The sequence below is a fragment of the Apodemus sylvaticus genome, chromosome 9 (assembly GCF_947179515.1).
Source record: "Apodemus sylvaticus chromosome 9, mApoSyl1.1, whole genome shotgun sequence".
NCBI lineage: Eukaryota > Metazoa > Chordata > Mammalia > Rodentia > Muridae > Apodemus > Apodemus sylvaticus.
The window spans coordinates 79,167,241-79,188,196 of NC_067480.1; the positions used below are offsets into that span (position 1 = coordinate 79,167,241).

Here is a 20,956-nt window from a genome sequence, read left to right on the forward strand (position 1 = left end):
AAGCACTGGGTTTTCTCTTTATTTCAGGCCAGCCAACCTATTTAGGGGAATGGCCAGAGTGTGCTGGGAAGTGTTTCCTCTTCTTTGAGGGTTCAGAGCACATTCCCAAGATTATGGATAAAATGAAGAGAGTAGGTAGGGCCAGCTGAGGACATCCTGAGCCTTAGTTGTCACCCACGATTACAGGCTCAATTCATGTCACAGTTCCTGCTTAGCCCCCCACCTCTGCTCTTCCTGTGAGACAGACATGGCTGAAGGTCACTATTGTGTAGCTTCAAGGTCTATCATCTGAATGACCTCTGTGTGACAATGAATAAGACAGTGAAGACCAGGGTCTTGATGAGGAGTCCACAGACCACGGGAACAATTACACTGGACATGGAGCTCCTGCAGAGAGAAAAGATTGAAGGTCGGTGCATTGGCCACTCATGCTGCAGAATCCAGTGATTTCTTCCCACATTAGAAATTTATGCAGTGGAGAGCATAGAGATCAGGTCTGGGATATGCATAAAGGAGGAAGGGCTAGCCCAGCATCTTGGCCTTCTCTGTGGAATGAGTAAGGCCCACAACTGGGGAATGTCATCTCTATGGTCAGCATTCTGAACCACTTCTGGGGACAGTCACTGTACCTTTAACCTCATTTTCCCATCCAGAAACCATGAAGTACCCAAGCTCACTGAAAATCCCACTTTGGATTTGTCATGAATTTAGCAAAATGTTTCTCAAAATATTTAGGAAAAAGTTCCAGGTAGAGAGCAATAGATGTAAGAAAAAGACCCACAGAGGAGAGAGAGAGAAAGCCCTGCCTGACCCTTGGCAGATGAGGACACACAGACTCTGTCTGACATACAGGGACAAAAATAACAGGTGACAATGAATCACAGAGCGGCCACATGGAGGATTAATGACATATACTTGGTGGGGGGATCTCTGCAAATTCCATGGCCAGCAGTGTCCATCTGTATGCAGCAAGAAGGAAATCTGGATCCACCAAATTCAGTAGCTGGTGTTAGTAGACACTGCTAGGGTCTGACCCTGAGCAGCTTATTTTAGGTATACTGAACTATAGCACAATTTAGAAAAGAGTTTCCTGACTGTAATTAATTCAATTCTGTGTATACAACAAAGCTTAAATAGCTGATAGTATTGAAACTCTTTTCAAAATACAAATGACGTCTTCCATAAAGATAGGTTTTATTGACTGAGAAACACTGCTCAAGATGAAATCTCAGGAGAATGACTGAGATAAATATAAATGTTGGGACTGGTAAGGAGGCAGCTGGGCAGGTGTGATGTAACCACACAGGTTGTGAGGGCAGAGGTCACCATTCCCAGGTTTCTGGGAGAAGACAGGTTTTTCGTCTCTTCCTTTGAAGAGACAGCAATACATATTAAAGAATACTGGTTCCCCTCATTCTTATATGTAAGCACAAGACCCTCACTCTCTCTACACATAAGAATATGTAATGGCTAATAAAGCCAGACATGGCTTATGCCAATAATTCTACCATTGGGTAGGCTTAGGCCAGAAGATCACAAATCTGCAGCCAGCATGGGCCACAGAATGAGACTGTGTGTAAATACGTAAGTAGAATGGAATAGCTTGGTCAATGACCTGCTTACTAACTAAAACAACGATGGCTTAGTGAATAACTCTATGGCACAGTTATACAAAGCAGTATAAAGTTCTGTTGGTCTGAATCCAGACTACAATTCTGCTCTAACCATGGCTAATGAGATGTATAGTAATGTAGAAGTGTAGAGGTATAGATATAGAGATTGTATATATATATATATATATATATATATATATATATATATATATAGTGCAGGGGGTGGTTCTGATGCTTTGATCTAGAATCTGCTTGTGAACCCTGAAGGTCCTATTCCCAGTTGGTTCTTGATCGATCAATAACAATGGCAGCAGCCAACAGCTGGGCAGACGAGGCAGGGCTTCTAGGTTCCCTCAGGCAGGCTAGGAGATGCAGGAGGAAGAAAGGGAATTCACCATGCTTCAGGGGGAGAGAAATCTCACATTGGCCATGTGAGATCTGGGGTGGAGAAGCCATTAGCCCTGTCCCTCATTGGGCCTGGGGTAGCAAACAGGAATTAGAAATGCAACTAAGCTGAGAGCAGATTTAGGGGGCTTTGCAAGGAGAAGCTAACCAGGCAATTAAGTTGAAGACAGATTTAGAATGTTGAGCAAGGAGTAAAGGGAGAGGCAAGCTAGCTGTGGGAGACTTAGAAGAGCCCAGCCACTGAGCCTTAAGGCAGATTAAAAATGAGCAAGTTTGTGTGTGTGTGTGTGTGTGTGTGATCTGTGGATCCAAGCAATCCAGGGTGGTGGCTGGTAGTGCAGTCTTCTCAGAGCTTAAAGTGAGGTAGTAGAAACTACAATATACGTAGATATAGAGATATAGAAATGATTGATAGATGATAGATAGATAGATAGATAGATAGATAGATAGATAGATAGATAGAGTGGAGGTATCATGGAAAATCACTAGGAAATAGAATTTGAGCTCAATTAAAGAATTAATCAAAACAATAATCTTGAAAGCAGTACATGTAGTCATGCAAATGGTGATAGATGCCCCCATGTACTGACACTCCAGCCTCCCAAACTGTCACCTATCAGGGTGACAATAACCCCAAAGCCACTTGGTAAGATCAGCAGCTGACAGTGTTGGAAAGGCACCCAATACAGGGATGCTGACTCCCGTCTCTCATCTGTGGTTACCATAGAACCTTCCATGGAGCCAGCCTCAGCCCCCAGAGGAACCTGCTGCTGGAAGGGCCTGCTTCTGGCCTTTGCTAACTGCACTGCTTCCCAAGTCTAACCTGCCAGGGTTGTGCTGTGTTTCCTGGAGCTCTGAGCTACTGTCACGCACTGGGCTCCAGGGCCCTTCCCCTCACAGCAGCTCTTCACCTGTGTCCTTCACAGGCTTTGCACAGACTGTGGGGCCCTGAGGTAACTATGTACCCATGCACTGCTTAGGGCTTCCTCACCCAATGACTGGATGGAGGAATAGATATGCCCCAGGCCTTCTGCCTCTGATAGAAGCAAGTTCAGGTGTTACCCAGACTCCCTTGCAGGACCAAGCCTATGGCACACCTGGGAAACTGGCCCTCTTTATGACCCTTTATTGATTTCCTTCCCTGCCAAGCCTCACTTCCCTATTGACTCTGCGAAGGATTACTTCCTAAAACATTTTCATGAGGTCTATTTTCCCGCGCCCTAGCTAAGAGGAAGTCCCTACCACAGGAAGATGGGGCTCCCTGCAATGCCTGCCCATCAGCAGGGCAAGGGCTCTGCTCTTCTGTCACCTGGAAAAACAACTCATTGAATCCCACCATATCTCTTTACAGACAACTGGGATGACTGCTGCTGTCCTGTGTGGACTCTGACCAACAGTAATCAGTATTAGTCAATGATCCCATGCTACAGCCATACTGTATAAAGTCAGCAGGTGGAAGAGGTGCACAGATAGTCAAAATGTGAGCAGGGTGCCTACCTTTTGAGCCTTGGAAAATAAAGGCAAGGAAGAAAAAGTAAGTTCTGGAAAGATGGCTCATTGGTTAAGACTGTATACTACTCTTCCAGCAGGCCTGAGTTACATTTCCCAGTAGCCACATTGAGCAGCTCACAGCTTCCTGCAACTCTAACTCCACAGGATCCAATGCCTCCTGCAGCTTATGCAGGCACCTGAACTTAAGTGTACAGTTCACACACACACACACACACACACACACACACACACACACACACACACACAGAGCAAGAGAGAGAGAGAGAGAAACATACACGTGCACATGTGCGTACAATGAAAAGTTAATATTTTTAAAAGTAAAAAAAGATCAATGCTAACTCTCACTAAATTGCTAATGTTATTTAGTCCACAAAGACCAAATAAGTACCCACTCCATACAAGGCTCTTGAGCTGGTACCAAGCAAACAACCTGAAGAGGGGGGAAATACTATGCCTGCCCCCCAAGCTTGGAAAGAGTACACACACACACACACACACACACACACACACACACACACACAGAAATGAATGCCAAGAACAGACCACATCTATTTTACTAGAAATAAGTTTTTCTTGGTGCCAAGGGTGGAGCCAGAGTCTTGTGCATCCTTAGTCCATGCTCTGAGACACTCTCGGCCCTAGAGAGAATGATTTAATATACTCAATCCAAGGTGGCCACCCTGCAGCACTGTGACCCTATTTCAACATTGTGGGTCATCTGCACAGGCTTTTTTAAAAATTTTTTTTGAGATTTTATTTACTCTTACTTGTGGCAGGATTTTCCCTGTCCGGTTACTTTAAAATATTAGTGCAGCAGGAAGTCTGTGATCGTACAGGGAAAAGGGAGGCAGAGCAAAGAGTTACAGAGGAGAGAGAGGGGGGAAGGAGCAAGATGGAGGACAGACAGGAAGAAGATCCTGATCCCACATGGTTTTAAATAGCCACAGGTAGTTATGAATATCATACAGGGATAGAATAATTGGGATAACTTGTCTGATCTAGGTGGGCAGTTTGTACCATTATCAATTGGCCCTAAAATTATTGGGTGGGCATCTTGTGAATTGAGAATTTATTGATATATAAATCTGACTGATTAATTATAAGTTTCGAGAGTTTTATTTTACTGGGTGGGGGATTATGGCTGAGAGGGTAGAGGCTGGACTGAGGCAGCGAACTGGAGCTGGAAAGAGTATGATTGGTCGCTGCGTGGGATTAGCTGTGGAGGTAGCCGAGTTGGTAGGCAGAGAGTAACTGAGTGAGGGAACGTGCCGGCCCTTCCTTATTATTTTCCACAATATGTATATACTTGTTTGCCTGATATATGTGTGCACTGTGTAGGTGAAATGTCTGCCCAGGAAGGCCAGAAGAGGATATGGGTACCGGAAATACAGATGATTGTGATATACCATGTGGGAGCTGGGAATCAAACCCAGGTTCTATGGAAGCACAGCTAGTGCTCTTCACCACTGAGTTATCACTCCAGCCCTGGAAATTCTAATATTTAGAAGACAGTTTGAGTATGTAATAGTATGCAGAGTTGTATAAATGCTCAAAAAATCCCCTCATAGAAATTTTGTAGGGATAAAACATTTTAAAAATCAACCAGGCAGTGGTGGCAGAGGTAGGTAGGTCATTGTGAGTTTAAGGCCAGCCTGGTCTACAGAATGAGTTCCAGGACAGCCAGGGCTACACAGAACAGCCCTGTCTCAAAAAACAACAACAACAGAAGATTTTGAAATGAAAACAGGTAAGAAAAGGCAAATGAGTGCTGGCTTTGTGACTTTCTGATCAACGGAAATGTGTGTTTATTAATATTATGATTCTGATGAGTAGAGAGTAAAGATGATTATTTATTTATCATTTATTTATCTATCTATTTATTTTAGATAGAGTTGCACTGTATAGCTCTGGCTGACCTGGAGCTCATACTAGGCTGGTCTCAAACTCACAAAGATCCTCCTGAATCTCCTGTCCTCGCCCCCCAGTCCCTAAATTCTGGGATTAAAGGCGTGCCTACACATATGCTCTGCTGAAGCATGAACTTAGCAGGGAAAATTATGTATATATGTAATTAGAACTGGTACCAGGCTAAGGCATGTATGAATAAAGACACTCCACGTGGCTATGGGTGGGGCCAGATTGGATCAATAGGAGCAATAATAACTTTTTCACTATTGACATAACATTTAAATGAAAGCATATTTTAAGATGTATCAACATTCATTAGTAACTAGTAGTTAGTAACTACAAAAGGTGTGCTAAGGTGGTGGCCATTAACTTGGCCTGCTGCTGCAGTTTGCATCAGAGCTGGTCACATGAGTGACACTGTTAGGAAGTAACAGAGAGGGTAAAGGCTGGGGTCAGTCAGAGGCTTAGGCCTTTAGGGTGACTGTCAATCCATCCTTCTACTTCTGTCCCTGTGTCTATCATCCATTCATCCACCCTTTTTCTCATCCTGCCATTTAGTCATCATGTATCCATCCAGTAACACATACACACAAATATTTATTCATGCATGAGTTCAATCATTCAACCATTCACCATCCACCATGTATCCATCACCAGAGGAATAATGCAACCATAGCCTGCTCTCCTTCCTCTTCATTTTCCTCAATGTCATGACCATGGAGGGAACGACTTTGTCACATGCTGCCACCATGATACACTGTCTCATCACAGATCCAAAAGCCAGGAACTGAAACCTTTAGAACTCATAGACAAAGAACTCCTGCCCTCTTTTAAACCTATTGTCTTAGGCATTCAGTACAAAGATGGAAAGGTGACAGAGGTAAGCATGGGTTAAGAATCTCCTGAAAAAGCTGGGCGGTGGTGGCGCACACCTGTAATCCCAGCACTCTGGGAGGCAGAGGCAGGCAGATTTCTGAGTTCAAGGCCAGCCTGGTCTACAGAGTGACTTCCAGGACAGCCAGGGCTATACAGAGAAACCCTGTCTTAAAAAAAAAAACCAAAAAAATAAAAAAGAATCTCCTGAAAAAATCTTACTTTATCATATACCAAAACCAGGGCTTCTGGCTAGTTTGATTCCTAGGACTGCAAAAAGAAAAAATGCTGAGTCTAGCACCATTTCCTTAAATTGACATTCTTTCAGTCTGTGACTATGTGCTCCCACCAGAACCAAAATCAAATAAAAAAAAAAAAAAAACAGTTAAGTAAAGTCAAACAGAGTGAATGAGCAATCCTAGAGATGGCCATAGTACAATTCCTGGGGAGGCAGGTGATAGCCTCCTCCAGCTCTGGTCTTCTGGCATCCAACAGTATCCCTGGGGACTGTTGGGCCACAGGGGTCCCTGGCTTGCCCAGTGTTACATACACAGTTAGTGTACCTTATAGGAGAATCCGACCTGCTTCTGGGTTGGCAGGAATAATAGTGTTCATCAAAAATGCCATTTCCATTCTCCTCCTACTCTGAAGTGCAGGAAAACATGGAAAGTGAGCTGGGGAGGACAGTAGTCACCTACACATCCAGTCACCTCCTCCCTCTCTTGGTATTTCCACACAGACTGAGAGGTGACTCACATCTGATCCTGCTCCACCCACCCCACATCCTCATCCCCACATCCTCTCAACACAAGGACGAAGAAATGGAGGATTTCCAAACTAGGAGCCAAGAAATCATACCTCGCAGCATCTGTCCCATTTATGTTGGTGACTCCAGGATCAGGAGAGGAAACAACAGCCGTGGGCTTGGGTAGGGATCGGGTTGTAGTTGTGTCACTGGGCGAGTGTTTTGTTGTAATAAAGGTTGTAGTAGGAATGATGTCAGGGGTGAACGCATCTGAAGAACCTGCAAGAAGACACAGAAGGTAGACAGATAAATGGGTAGATAGATAATGGGTGGGTGGGTGGAGGGTGGACGGACTGGTGAACAGATGGATAGATGAGTAGGTGAAGAGACATGGAGCTGAGGAGAGAAATGAACATGGCCCTCCGTGAAGCAAGTTTTTCTTTTGCTGAAATCCAAAGAAATAGTGTAAGGTTATCTTGAGTCAGAGGCAGTAAAAAATGGACCGGAAGGAGAAAAGGAGGAAGGGTGGGAAGAGGCATGGGGAAAGACTTCTCGGGCCATTCGAGTTGTGACAATCCTCTTGCCTGCTGCTGATCACTTTCCAAAACATGCCCCATCCTCTCCCTGACACCATTCCTGCTACCTCTGTAAGTCACATTGCCCTCAAGTTGTCCTTTACTGGATATTGTGACTGAGATTCATGTTGGTCTCGGCACACACTCTCCTGGTTCTAGGGAGGACTGTTGCTTTCCTCTCTGCCATCCCTAACACATCCACTGTTACTTGCTGGATATGTAGAGCCCAGTAAGGCACCAGCTCCTCCTTAGAGAATTCAGAAATTCTTAGTGGGGATTTGTGAGTGCATGATCCCTACAGAAGTGAACCTAGAGACGTGTTCCTCATAAGCAAGTGTCACTTCAGGTCCACTGAGGCAGGGTCTGGATTTGAAATAAGGTCTTTGTGTGGTTCATGCCCTCAGCAAGGCCTAAGATACAGTTTAGAAGCAGATGGGAGGGGCACCATGGCATCTTAAGAGGAGGAGTGTCAACTGCTACAGGCTTCCTAAGAAGAGACAGTAACATCCATGGATTACATTACCTACAGGCCACCCACAAGTCAGCAGGCCTGCAATGTTCACAGCCCAGTCAGTTCAAGGATATGCATACACCATCCAGTTCTATGGGCCTCAAATATATGGGACCAGTGCCACCCTACTGATGTCAGCCTCAGGCCCGTCTGAGCCTGAGACCACATTTGCAACTTCTCTCGAACAGCCTCCAACTGCCCTCCATGCATATCACTAGCCTGTCCAGGGGTAAGACACGTGCTTATGACACTACAACAACCACTGTCACCACCACTAAGACCTCCTATATAGCATAGTTGGCACACAACACTCAGCCTGCTTACCTATCCTATGACAGCAGACAGTAGCCACCATGCCTACGAGACCACGGGATAGTAAAAAGTCTGATGAGACTAGTTAACTTTAATCTAGCACAGAGGATTAGAACCAGCCCTGCCTAGGATATAGACAGAGTGACTACAGTTACCCCCATGTAACAGGAGCAACCTCCTGCAGCCAGTCACCCTACCCCCATCCCATTCTCCTGGGTGTCTGACTGATCCTAGACTTTCTTAGAGGCCTTGATGAAAAGACAGGGAACAAACTTGCCCTGCCCAGGAACAAACTTGGCAAGGTTTGATCTGAGGCCAGGGTCAGGGCCTCGAAGGACTTAAGGTTTCAGCTCCTGACAACCTGGGACTGGAGTTGACAGTTCTGTGGCTGATGAGCGCTTGGTCAATGGCACACTTGGGACTTACTGTGTTTCCCTTGTGCAATATTGTTTGATTAGATTCCTGCTGACTTCGCCTCGTTGTATGATAGCTTTCTGCTGATGCTGTCCCATGTTTCCCCTGCAAACTGTATAGAAGATGCTGTACTGTGTTGGTTATTAGTTGGTTGGTTGGTTGGTTGGTTGGTTGGTTATATAGTTCTGGCTGTTCTAGTGTTCACTATATAGAACAGGCTGGTCTTGAACTCATAGAGATCTACCTGTGTCTGCCTTGCCAGTGCTGGAAATAATGGTGAGGGTTACCATGGCCAACTGATATTGCACTTCTTAATCAACTTGCTTGGCATAAAACATAGTTTGTGCAAGGTCTCCTGAGACCAACTTTCCAGTGTGTGTTGTTATATTATTATTATTATTATTATTATTATTATTATTATTTCTAATCCCCTGGTTCTCTCTTTGAGGTCACATTCCCACCAGCCATCTCTCTTCACAGCTGATTAGTTATGATCTGAGAAGTTCCTCTAAACAGAATGTCTATTGGCAGCCAAGCAGCTATGGATGGCATGACCATAGAGTAGCTATGGTCAACAAAGCAACTATGGGCTGTAGTTTCTCTCTTGTTATCCCACTCAGACTGTATCCTACAGCCACCAAGTCAATATAACCAAAAAAGCAATGTCTATGGATGGCAAAGTTCATCTCCAGAAGCCTGTGATGGTTCGTATATCCTTGTCCCTGGAAGTGGCACTATTAGAAGGTGTGGTCTTGTTGGAGGAAGTGTGTTACTGTGGGAATGAGCTTGGAGATCTTCCTCCTAGATGCCCAGGATGTTCAGTCTGTTCCTGACATCCTTTGCATAAAGATGTAGAACCCTCAGCTCCTCCTGCACCATGCCTACCTGGGTGCTGCCATGCTTCTACCTTGATGACAATGGACTGAACCTCTGAACCTGTAATCCAGCCCCAATTAAATGTTGTCATTTATAAGACTTGCCTTAATCATGGTGCCTGTTCACAGCAGTAAAACCCTAACTAAGACACCACCCTAGTAGCATGGATTTTATGGGCTAGAGTCTGGAGGGTTATCTGGATCAGGAGAGAGGTGGAGCATGAGTGACCAGGAAAGTGTGGGGATTTAATCTATAGGCATGAGTAGAGGTAGGTTGGGAGGAGAACAGTGGAATGAGCACTGGAGAGTGAGGGGGCTTCATTAAGCCTGGTGGATGAAGGGGCTGACCTTGGTTTATTATAGATCTCCCTATGAATCCTAATGAAGGCTCTGCCTGCCAACAATGCAATTTAAGTCCACAGATCAAATGACAGTGTGATTCAGGAGAATCTAGCTGATTTCTTTAAGCACTGTGAGGTTGTTAGGATGAGAAAGAGAACTTGGCAGCCCAATATGCACATCTACCTGGATATGGAAACAAAAAAAATCTGAAAGGGATCCACAGTCTCCTAGGAAGATCTGCCAAACTGCCAAGGTCGCCATGGAGAGGCTTGAAGGGCAATTTTCAGACAAGCAAACTTAAAAGACTCTCTGGCCTGAAAGAAGCCTTCAGTGAACAACAGCATGTAAGGTAGTGTGCTTCCCTATGAGGGCAGAGCGCTGCCACACCCATCTGCAGAAATCCTGCAGGATCCATGGGTCACATAGGAGGCCATGGGGGAAACAGAGGAAGCTTCACTCTAGAAGGACTCTGAGGTTCCAGAGAGAACCCCCTCTGGAGGAGGGACTGTCCAGTACTAAGCAAGATACTGTCAATGTCTCAACTGTGGCTGTTGAAACTCCTTGCCTGGAGAATAGAATGCAACCAGTGTAAGTCTGAGCACATCCTCATCGGCCCTTCCTACCCCTGAATGGTGGTCGTCGGGGAAATAGAATCGGCAGTTCATGGGTAGGAAAAGGTGGCCTTAAAGGCTTTAGCAGTCTTCGATGATCATCCAGAGGTTGCCAGCTAGGTTGTCGTGGCATGAACCGATGTGACTCATAAGAAGGAAAATAAAATGGCACCATGGGATCTTAGAAGGAACAGATTTTTTTTTTAAATCAGAAAATGTTCTAAATGTATAGTTCTGTATTTATAATGTTGGCTACAACGTTTTTCTGAATATTAAAACAAGCTAAATGGTTATTTAAGTAGAAAGGTTTCCTAAGGACATGACTTCTAATTAGAGGCCTCAGAAATAAAACTAAATCATTTCCCAAGTCTACTGCCCACCTTTTCTCAAGGGAAATCCATACACAGGAGGCCCTAATTACTATTGGACTGGATGCCTGCCTAGAGCCTTGAATGGCAGACAAGAAGAGCCAGAAGAAAACTGGGCTTCCAGGAATCAGGAAAACTGCCCCACATAGTGAGACTATCATGTCCCCACCAAAGATATAAATAATGACACAAAGGCTTGTTAATATTTCAAGCTTGGCAGTCTCCCAACTACTCTACACTTATCTCGACTAATCCTGGCACTTACATCTGGCCATGTGACCAGTTCTACCTTCTACTCCACTCTGGGCAGACTGTTCACCTCTGTCCCTGGAGAATCCCCTGCACCTCTTTTCTTCTCCCATCATCCATCTCTCACCAGAAGTTCCTCTCCCTCTCTCTACTTCCTGCCTAGCTATTGGCTGTCAAATCTTTATTACAGTGGATTGGATAAAATTCTAGACTCCCTTATACAGGTGAGGAAGAATTGGATATTTACAAAATAGCAAACCTGGTAATGGACCATAGAAACACAAATACCAGAATCCTGCCAATATTCAGCTCTGTACAGAATTAACAATTGAATATACAGAGACGTACCTTAACACAGTGTACTCCAATGGCTCCATTCATTTCTGTCCCATCTCTCTCTACCCTCTCCCCAAACACTTCCTTGTCACTCACCCTTGGTCACCACCAAGCGGACAGGATGGAAGAGCAGAACAGGGTCATTCGGAGGATGGTAAATCACACAACGATACAATCCAGAGTCTGTCACTTGAAGGTCAGTCATTTCAACAACTAGCATGGCCTCGGTAGGGTCATCTTTCAGGATGTACTTCCCCACATGGACTTCACTGGGCCTTGTAGAGGACGTCTCTGTGACTGCCAGGGTCAAGGGTTCCTTCCCAGCTGGTAGCCTCTGCCAAGCCTTCCGGCTGCTGGCATACTTCATGATGTTGAAGGGACAGCCCACTGTCAAAGTCTGACCCTCAACCAGGTCATACCTTTCCTCAGCTGGGACAATGGCAGCTTTGACTTCTATAAATAGGAAAAGAGAAACAGACTCTGTAGTGAATGTCTTTCCAGACTCTCAACTGGGAAAAAGTAGTTTGGTGTTTGTTTTAGTACAAGAGTCAATGATTTGTGGTCTATGGAAATTGAACTTGATAAATAATACTTTTGTGAGTACGTGCTATCGTGTGTGTGCACATGCGTACGCCTGTCCTGTCCGGAGGCCAACCTCAGCTATTGCTCATACCGCAGAATGCTGTCATTTAGCTGTCTTGTTTTCTCCCAAGGTCTCTCATTTTTTACATGGAAGTGGACGACTCAGCTGGGCTGTCTAGTCAGTGGGTCTCAGGGATCCAGTTCTTTCCGGTGCCCTAGTGCGGGGTTAGTAATGTATCTGTCTTTTTCATGTGGCTTCTGCAGATCAAACTAGGGTCCTCACGCTTGTGTGGTAGCACTTCACTGCCTGCATTGTTTCTCTAGCTCTAGATGATCCTCGAGAGATGAAACTGCCTGACTGGAGACATGAACGACCAGTGCATGATGGGAGAGAAAACCTGTGGGAAGGCACTTTCCAAGGTAAAGACTGGATACAAAGGCATTCCCCAAGTTCAGGGTGATGCCCAGGAAGTCTGGGGGTGGCTCCATCTAAGTCAGGACAAAGAGACCATCAGTTCAGGAGACACCAAGGAAGCATCAAGAAAAAGGGGTAAACTAAGGCATCCCGAGCAGGATGGATGGGAATTCCGCCTGTCTGGCATCGTTTCTGCCCTTCTCTGGGTAACAAGGCACTCGCTGCTTTCTCGGGGTGGCCATCTCTAAATGGCTCAGCTGATGAGCCTGCCCGCATCCCCAAGGGAATGGGCATGAGACAAGGATGAGCCCATCAAAACTTATTCTGTGACTATTCAAAACCATATGTAGAGGTTGAAGAGCCACAGGGTGTGGAATTCCAGTGCTATAGGAATCAGCTGCCTGAGAATGAGAAGACAGGGAAACTGGAGATTGGGGAGGGAGTGGGGGGCAGGGAGACTGAAAATTGAGTTGTGGTTCTAGCTATGTGTTCAAGCCAGCACAGCTGGACTCCCCCTGGTACCTAAGGCAATCAAGCCTTCTTATTTTAGGCAGAAATCAGCCATGTTTTCTTACTGGGTGTCAGGTGTCCCCCACTGGAAGCCAGGTATTGGAAAACAGTTTCAGTCATTACAAACAGGAATGTGAGTGTGAACTCAGGCACTTGAACACAGTCACAATGCACATAAACACATGAGCACACACACACACACACACACACACACACACACGCGCGCGCGTCTGCATGCAGACACATGCTTGAACGCACATACATACATGCACACACTCACACATGCACTCAAGCACAAGCATGCATGCATATATACACATGTACGCACACATGTACACATGCACATATGCACACACATACACTCATACTCATAAGTAAGCACCTGCATATGTACACACAGACACACACTTGAACACACATACACATTTGAAATATACACACTGACACATGCACTCAAGCACAAGCATGCATGCATACATGCACATGTACGCATGCACATACATGCACATATGCACACACATACACTCATACTTGTAAATAAGCACCTGCACATGTACACACAGACACACACTTGAACACACATACACATTCGAAATGCACACACTCACACATGCACTCAAGCACATGCACCCATGCAGACTCATGCAGCCATGCACCACTCACACAGGCCAAGACTTACTGCTTTTTAGACAGCCCTTGCCTGCCCATGCAGGATCTCAGGTTCCAGAAGGCTTGCTCTGCCCTCATCTGGCCTCGATAAGACTCACCTCAAGCACCCATGGGGGGTTCTGTAGGGGAGCCTGACTCAAAGGCCAATTAGATCTCTAAGGAAGCCTTGTCAGCAGGTTCCCTTGCACTCTCCCACCCACACCGTGATGGTGCACACCAGTAATCTCAGAACTCAGGAGGCTGAAGTAGGCACATCAGGAAAAAGTTCAAAATAATCCTCAGCTACATAGTAAATTTGAGGCCAGCCTGGGCTACATGAGGTCCTGTCTCAGAAAAATATTAAAAATTTTAAAAGAAGCAGAGGGTGGCAGAATGGTCCCATATGCACAGACAGGCTGACAAAGCCTCAGGGCTTTGTTGAATCCATTTTGATTATTTCATCACAGGATGTCTGAAGCACCCTTTGGGACAGACATGAGCTCCACCCTTGAGCTGTCATCATGGAAGCCCTGACTCACTGAAATGTTACAGATGAAGACACAGGCCTAGGGGCTGGGCCAGCCCTGTGCAGCACGTGTGAGAGCTCCAGCATTCGTTTGCTGAAGAGCTGGGATCACAACCTCTATGAGGAGGCTTCTGTTCATACCTTTGACTTCTAATCTAGTTGGTCCAAGGTAAGCCTGGGAAATAGCCCTTAAATGAATTACATCTTTGAGATCTAATGGACTGTCCACATCTAAAGCACCAAGAGGGAGCAGAAGAAAAAAACATTTCAACATGAAATAATGTTATTCAGATGGCTGGACATTATAACCCACACACCTTTAATTCAGTACTGGGGAGACAGAGGAAGAATGATCACTAGGTGAGTTTGAGGCTAGCCTGGTCTACATAGACAGTTCCAAGACAAGCCAGGGATATAGAGAGAGACTCTATCTCAAAAGTACACATATGTTATTCAGATCATGCCACATTTGGATTGGCTGGATCTTCTGGCCTAGTAGTGCCCATCTGTAATCCAGATACACAAGAAGCTGAGGCAGGAGGACCATCAGTTCAAAGACAACTTGGTTATAAAGTGAGACCCTGTCCTACTCTCTCATTGTTCCTATGAAGGGAACTGTATGTCTCTGACATCAAAATGCACACAGAGTCTGGGGAGCGGCTGCCTGGCAGATAGGAGGCCCTGGGTTCCATCCCCAGGACTGGAAAAAAAAAAAAGCAGTTAAGAACATTGCTGCTCTTGCAGAGGACCAAGGTTTGGTTCTCAGAACCTGCACGGCAGCTCACAACCACCTGCAACTCTAGTTTCAAGGGAATCTGATGCCTCCTTCTGGTCTCCTCAAGTACCAGACATGTATGTGACTCATATACATACATGCAGGTAAACACTCATGCATATAAAATAAAAATTATTCTTTTAAAGAATATAGCCAGAAAAAAAAAGCATAGAGTGCCTGCCTCCCTAAGTCACCCTTCCTAATATCTCTGCTTCTTGGCCTCAGGGTCTGAGTTTCTGAGCTCAGGTGAAGCCTGGACTGACATGAGCAATGTGTGGTCCTGTGTTTGATGGTCGTATGCTTTAGAACAAAGGTTCCCACCTTCCTAGTGTTGTCACCCTTTAATACTGTTCATTAAGTTGTGGTGACCCCCAATGATAAAATTATTTAGTTGCTCCTTTATAACTGTAATTTTGCTACTGTTTTGAATCATAATGTAAATCTCTTTTTCCAGTGGTCTTAGTAGATACCTGTGAAAAGGTCATTCGACCCCTGTCCCAGGGGTTGAGACCCACTGGTTGAGAACCATTGCTTTAGATCTTCCACAGGAGAGAGCTTCAGGGGGTTAAAGAGCCCCCTCAGTTGGCAAAATGCTTGCTGCACAGACATGAGGACCTGAGTTTGGTCTCTAGCATGCATGTAAAAAGTCTAGTACACACTTCTGTCCCAGGAAGGGAGAACAAGTGTGTCCTGGGGAACACTGGCCAGCTGGCCTAACAAGAAGTTAACTCCAGGCCCGACGAAAACTCAAGAGCAAGGTAGATAGATCCAGGTGTTCCAACGCACACCTTTAATGTTCCTAAAAAAGATGCAGAAGCAGAGAAGCAGAGCTAGAAAGAGGTCCAACCTGGTCTACATAGCAAGTTCCAGGCCAGGCAAGCTACATAGTGGAACCCTGTATCAAAAAATAAGTAAAATAAAAAAAATAAGCAAAACAAAACCAAAATAACCCAAAACAAAACAAAAAGAGCTGGGTGGTGGTAGTTTACACCTTTAGTCCCAGCACTCAGGAGACAGAGGCAGGTAGATCCCTGAGTTCGAGGCCAGACTGACTGGTCTACAGAATAAGTTCCAGGACAGCCAGGACTACGCTACACAGAAAACAAAAACAAAAACAAAAACATTTCAAGAGAAAAAATGAGGAAGATGCCCAGTGCCAATCTGAAACCTACACACACACACACACACACACACACAGACACACGGCCACCTGCTCCCACCCTCCACCTGCCTTACCTGAGACGAAGAACACCCACAGCAGTCCCCAGAGCCCAGCCTTCCTCATCCTTCAAGCTCAGCTCCGACGGCCTCTGTGGGCTGCTGGGACAGCTATAAGACACCCTCATACCCGGACTCTCTGGAAGGTTTCACAACAGGACATGAGGCTATTCCTGGGAGGTGCGGTACTGTCACTGGCCACCCTGCCTGCTGACGTCAGTAGGGGAGTTCAGGGGACCAGTGTGCAAACCTCAGTTAGACCTCTCAGAACTTCGGGTTTCCTCTTCTCTGAAAATTATTTTCTTTCTTTCTTTATTTTTTTAATATTTTTATTTTCTATATTCTTTGTTTACATTCCAAATGATTTCCCCTTTCCCGGATCCCCCCTCCCCATATGTCCCATAAACCTTCTTTATTATTTTCTTTTATATTGTAGTAATTTTGTGGGGTGGGGGAGGGGTTAGAATCCCCCCAGCCTGTTTAGCTACTGAGTAATTGAGACAAAAGCCTGTTGGATCTTGTCAACAAGCTTTAAAGCACTAGGACTAGGCAGATATTCACACCTGTTTAACCCTCTGTGAGATTGTGCTGTTCCCAGTCAAGCGGCCTGAGTTACTTTGTCCTGCCTGGGCTGCTTCCTGTCTGTCCTCAGGAAGAGCTTCTCTTGACCACTTGCTCATGGTGCATCTTGCCTCAGCAGGGTGATCTCTCTCTCTCTCTCTCTCTCTCTCTCTCTCTCTCTCTCTCTCTCTCTCTCTCTCCTTTCTCCCTTGTGGTCCCTACCTGAGACACACACACATACACACACACACACACACACACACTCCATTCTCCCCCACACACATACTACACCCCCCACACTGCATCTCTCCCCCACACACAAACACACACACACACACACAGATAGATACACACACACATACACTCCATCCCCCCAAAGACACATACACAGACACAACACAGACACACGCTACATTCCCCCCCCACACACACACACATACAACCCAATGCCCATGTCCAGACACACTCCATCACACATCCTGCCTGCCTATCTCCTCTGCCTAGTCACAGGATAGGCTCCAGCTTTTTATTAACCAACCAGAGATAATTGGGGAGCATTCTCTACAGCACATCAGGCATTACGATGCCCATGTCCAGGCTGTAACCTGGTCTTGGAGTACAGAACTCAGCATCTGAACACACAGTGCCCGAGACCAACCCCAACCCTCACTTTCTGTCCTGTTTTTTTGACTGGTTAATTGGTTGGCTTTTTGTTTCAGGTTTTTATTTGTTTGTTTGTTTGTTTGTTTGGTTGTTTTTGTGCAGTCTCATCATATAGCCCTGGCAGGTCTAGAAGTCACTCTGTAGACCCTGCTACCATAGAAATCACAGAGATACGCCTGCCTCTGCCTCCCTCATGCACCACTGAAGCAATTAACCTTTTCAATCACACAAACAATAGTGTCTTTTGTTTGTTGTAGAAGGTTTTGCAGTATAGCCTTGGCAGACTTTTGGCTTGCCCTCCCTCCGTGCTGAGGTGACAGGGACGTGCCAATACGCTGACTCTCAACCTCAGAAGTGAGAATGACTGTAGTCAGTTCCTGCACTGCCCTGACATCCACCTCACACACAACACCAGCTCTCTCACTGCAGAAACAGGAATTTGTCACCTCTGACACGGTTTCCAGCATTTCATGACACGCCAGTTCCTCAATACGCTGAATTTAGTTTCCTCTTGTGGCCACCCTTGTTGGGGCAACTAGACACAGCCTGCTTGCCTGAGTCTACTGATACCTTCGAGTTAATTAATGGACAGCCGAGCAGCTGTGAGTCTGCTCCAGGGATGGGGTCGCCACCCCACTGCAAAGCATGACTGCGCACTGCCCTCCAGACTGTCAGCCTGCAGACTTACTTTCAAGAATGCCAATCATAGCCATCAATTCATGGGTCATCCCTGCACGGCAGCCATACACCAGCACCTACGGCATTTGCTAGAGCAGTCACCTCTTTGTTACTAAGGTCATTGATCTGTCACTCCTGTTCTAAACCTTGACTTTTTCATCACCATCACCATCATCATCTTCATCATCACCATCACCATCATCTCCATCATCATGTCCACATAGGGATTTCCAGACCTGTCTTGAAATCAATAAGCTGCTAGTTCCTCTGTCCTTCTGTTCAGTTCTACTTGTTGTCATGGCCTCTACTGGGGTAGTGGGTGGGCCACAGGCCAGAAATACTCTGCTGCCGCTGGAAAGCTGCCTGGATCCAAGCAGAAGCTCCCAGCCAGGTCCCGCATTGCCGTCCCCACTGAGGTCTCCATCCTTTGTCCTCATGAAGGAAGAGAATTCCTTCTTACCATTGGCTTATGAGAGGATAGAAAATAATACAGCCTAACTCTAACGACCCCAAGAAATCAGAAGTTTAAAATGCTATCTCGCTTTGTTAGAAACTAGGTAAAAGGACACATTCCAGAGCCCGCCCTTTGTTTAGACCTAGCAGACAGGCCTTGAATAGGTAATCCTGGCCCCATAAGGTAACTGGAAATGGGCTAAGCTTATCTTGCTTCTGCAAACTTACGCCATTACCCCTATGCAGGAGTTCACACAGCTGTAGACATTATAGGAAACTAATTGGTCCACTGAGCGCGGGCTCCGATAATTTAAACTGATTGGCCTAAAAACTATGGAGTGGTACAAATCAATTGGCTCGCATTTCTCGGGCTCTCCATGCTAAGAAATGATTGGTTTGTGATTCGAGGGCTCTGTCGTAAACTTATAAAAGCTGTTGCAATTCAGCACTTGTGGTCCTCAGTCCTCTACCCCTGCATGGGGTACAGCTGTGGAACCCAGAATTCTGGAATAAAGAAACCCTCATGTTATTGCATCGAGACCGTTTCTCGTGAGTGATTTGGGTGTCGTCGCCTTCCGGGGCGTGGGGTGCTGGGGCTCCCTTGGTTTTTGGGGTCTTACACTTACACATCATGAATGCATTAAGGACAACCCCAGTGCCTGCCCACCGGGGCCTGAACACCCTCGAAGTGAAATTCCAGGCGACAAGCTCAAGGTCTCTGCGTGTGGAATACATGTGAGCCCTGAGCAGCAGCAGCTGCAGCTGACAATCTCCGAAGGCCAACCTGTCCCCAAAAGGAGCATCTGCCCAAGTACAGGCCCCTCTGTATGGCTGAGGTCCCCATGGAGTAGGACCACCTCCAGGGAGGCTCTGTACTATGGAGGGTGGGGTAGGGGAGGGGCGAGGGGCAGCTCCTGGGGAGCTCAGCACTGAACTGTGACACCCCTGGGATTGAGCTCGCCCTTGACTCCCCTAAGCTTCTAGTTCTCTGCTACAAAGTGACTTGTTTGGGAGTGGTAGCAGCTGGCCCTTTAACTGCCCTGTGCATGCCCCACCCCAGTACCATTTTCATGTTCCGAATACATCTTACTACAGTTAGCCACAGGTAGCCGCATGTTCATGAAACATTTGCATAGAATTCACCAGGTGATTAGGCCTGCACCTGGCTGCCAAGGATTTGAGAAAGAAGGAAGTGAGGACTGAAAACCAAACAATTGTCTTAAACGACATGGGCCAAGAGTTCGTTTCTTTCTGGGTTGATTTTCACATCTGTAAAATGGGTGCAAGGGCACCTGCCCTCCCAAGGGTGATAATTTTCAACTCCCCATGCTGGAAATTGCCCCTAAGTGGTAGGAGATTTTGCAATGAACAGGATCTCTCTGAAAGGCTTTCCCTGCCAGCCAAGGTCCTAAAGGAGGACCTTCGTGGGCTCCCATGTGGGAGACAGCTGCTAGAATCCACAGCAGGAACGCTCGGCTCACACCCACCTGCAGCTGTGTCTCTTCCCATTTCAGACCTGATTCTGCACACAGGCCTCAGGCTAACAGACCCCCAAACTGCCAGGCCCTACCTGCAAACCTCAGGATGCTGGAGTATGTTAATTCAATGGACTTCTTTCCTCGATGACCCCGTCCTTAAGTTTATACATGAGTTCCTCAAAGTGCAGGAGCTTCTCCTTCCCTCTGAGGGCCCAGGGGGAAAAAAAAAACTAATGAAAGCATGCCTATAGAGAAGTCACCGTGGCTTCCCAAATGTCTGCCTTTGCTCTGAAAACAACAACAAAACAACAACAATAATAATATAGTGATAATAATGATAATATTAATGATGATGATGATAGACCCCCCCACTCTTGTTCTCATTGACCCTTGTGGTATTGGTAGTATCCTCTGAGAGATATAAGATGCATCTGGGCAAATGCTGTATCCTCTGAGAAAGGGGTGTGGAACACAGCCACCCTCTGCTCTGGTGAGCCTCTTCCTGCTCCTCCTCACTACAAGCAGCAGAGGGGGTAAGAAAGGAGCCTAGGAGACCATACAGAAGCCAGTAAGGGCCATCCCAGGGCACAGAGGTGGTTGGGGCTGAGGGAGGAGGCCAGGAGAACTGGGTCTGGCTACAGTTTCCTTGCAGTTGAACAAAGGAGGAAGTAGGCCATGCTGTGATGTATGAGAGGAAGTCAGAAGTCTACTGTCTTCCCATCTGCCAAGCAGATGCTGGGAAGGCCGGCTCACAGCTTAAAGGGGCTGCTCCTGGACTTCAGGTTCACACTGAAGATCTG

At 46.2% G+C, this 20,956-nt stretch overlaps 1 protein-coding gene across 1 annotated transcript; it reads right to left on the reverse strand.

The window, feature by feature from the left end:
• Positions 1–16,468, reverse strand: LOC127692882 (triggering receptor expressed on myeloid cells 1-like). The gene is made up of 4 exons (XM_052193495.1): positions 16,342–16,468; positions 11,746–12,102; positions 7,170–7,335; positions 1–387 (listed from the first exon to the last, which is right to left on the reverse strand). Exons 1-4 carry the CDS (start codon positions 16,388–16,390, stop codon positions 285–287), a joined length of 675 nt encoding a protein of 224 aa, XP_052049455.1. The 5' UTR covers positions 16,391–16,468; the 3' UTR covers positions 1–284.
• Between the last annotated feature and the right edge of the window lie 4,488 nt (positions 16,469–20,956).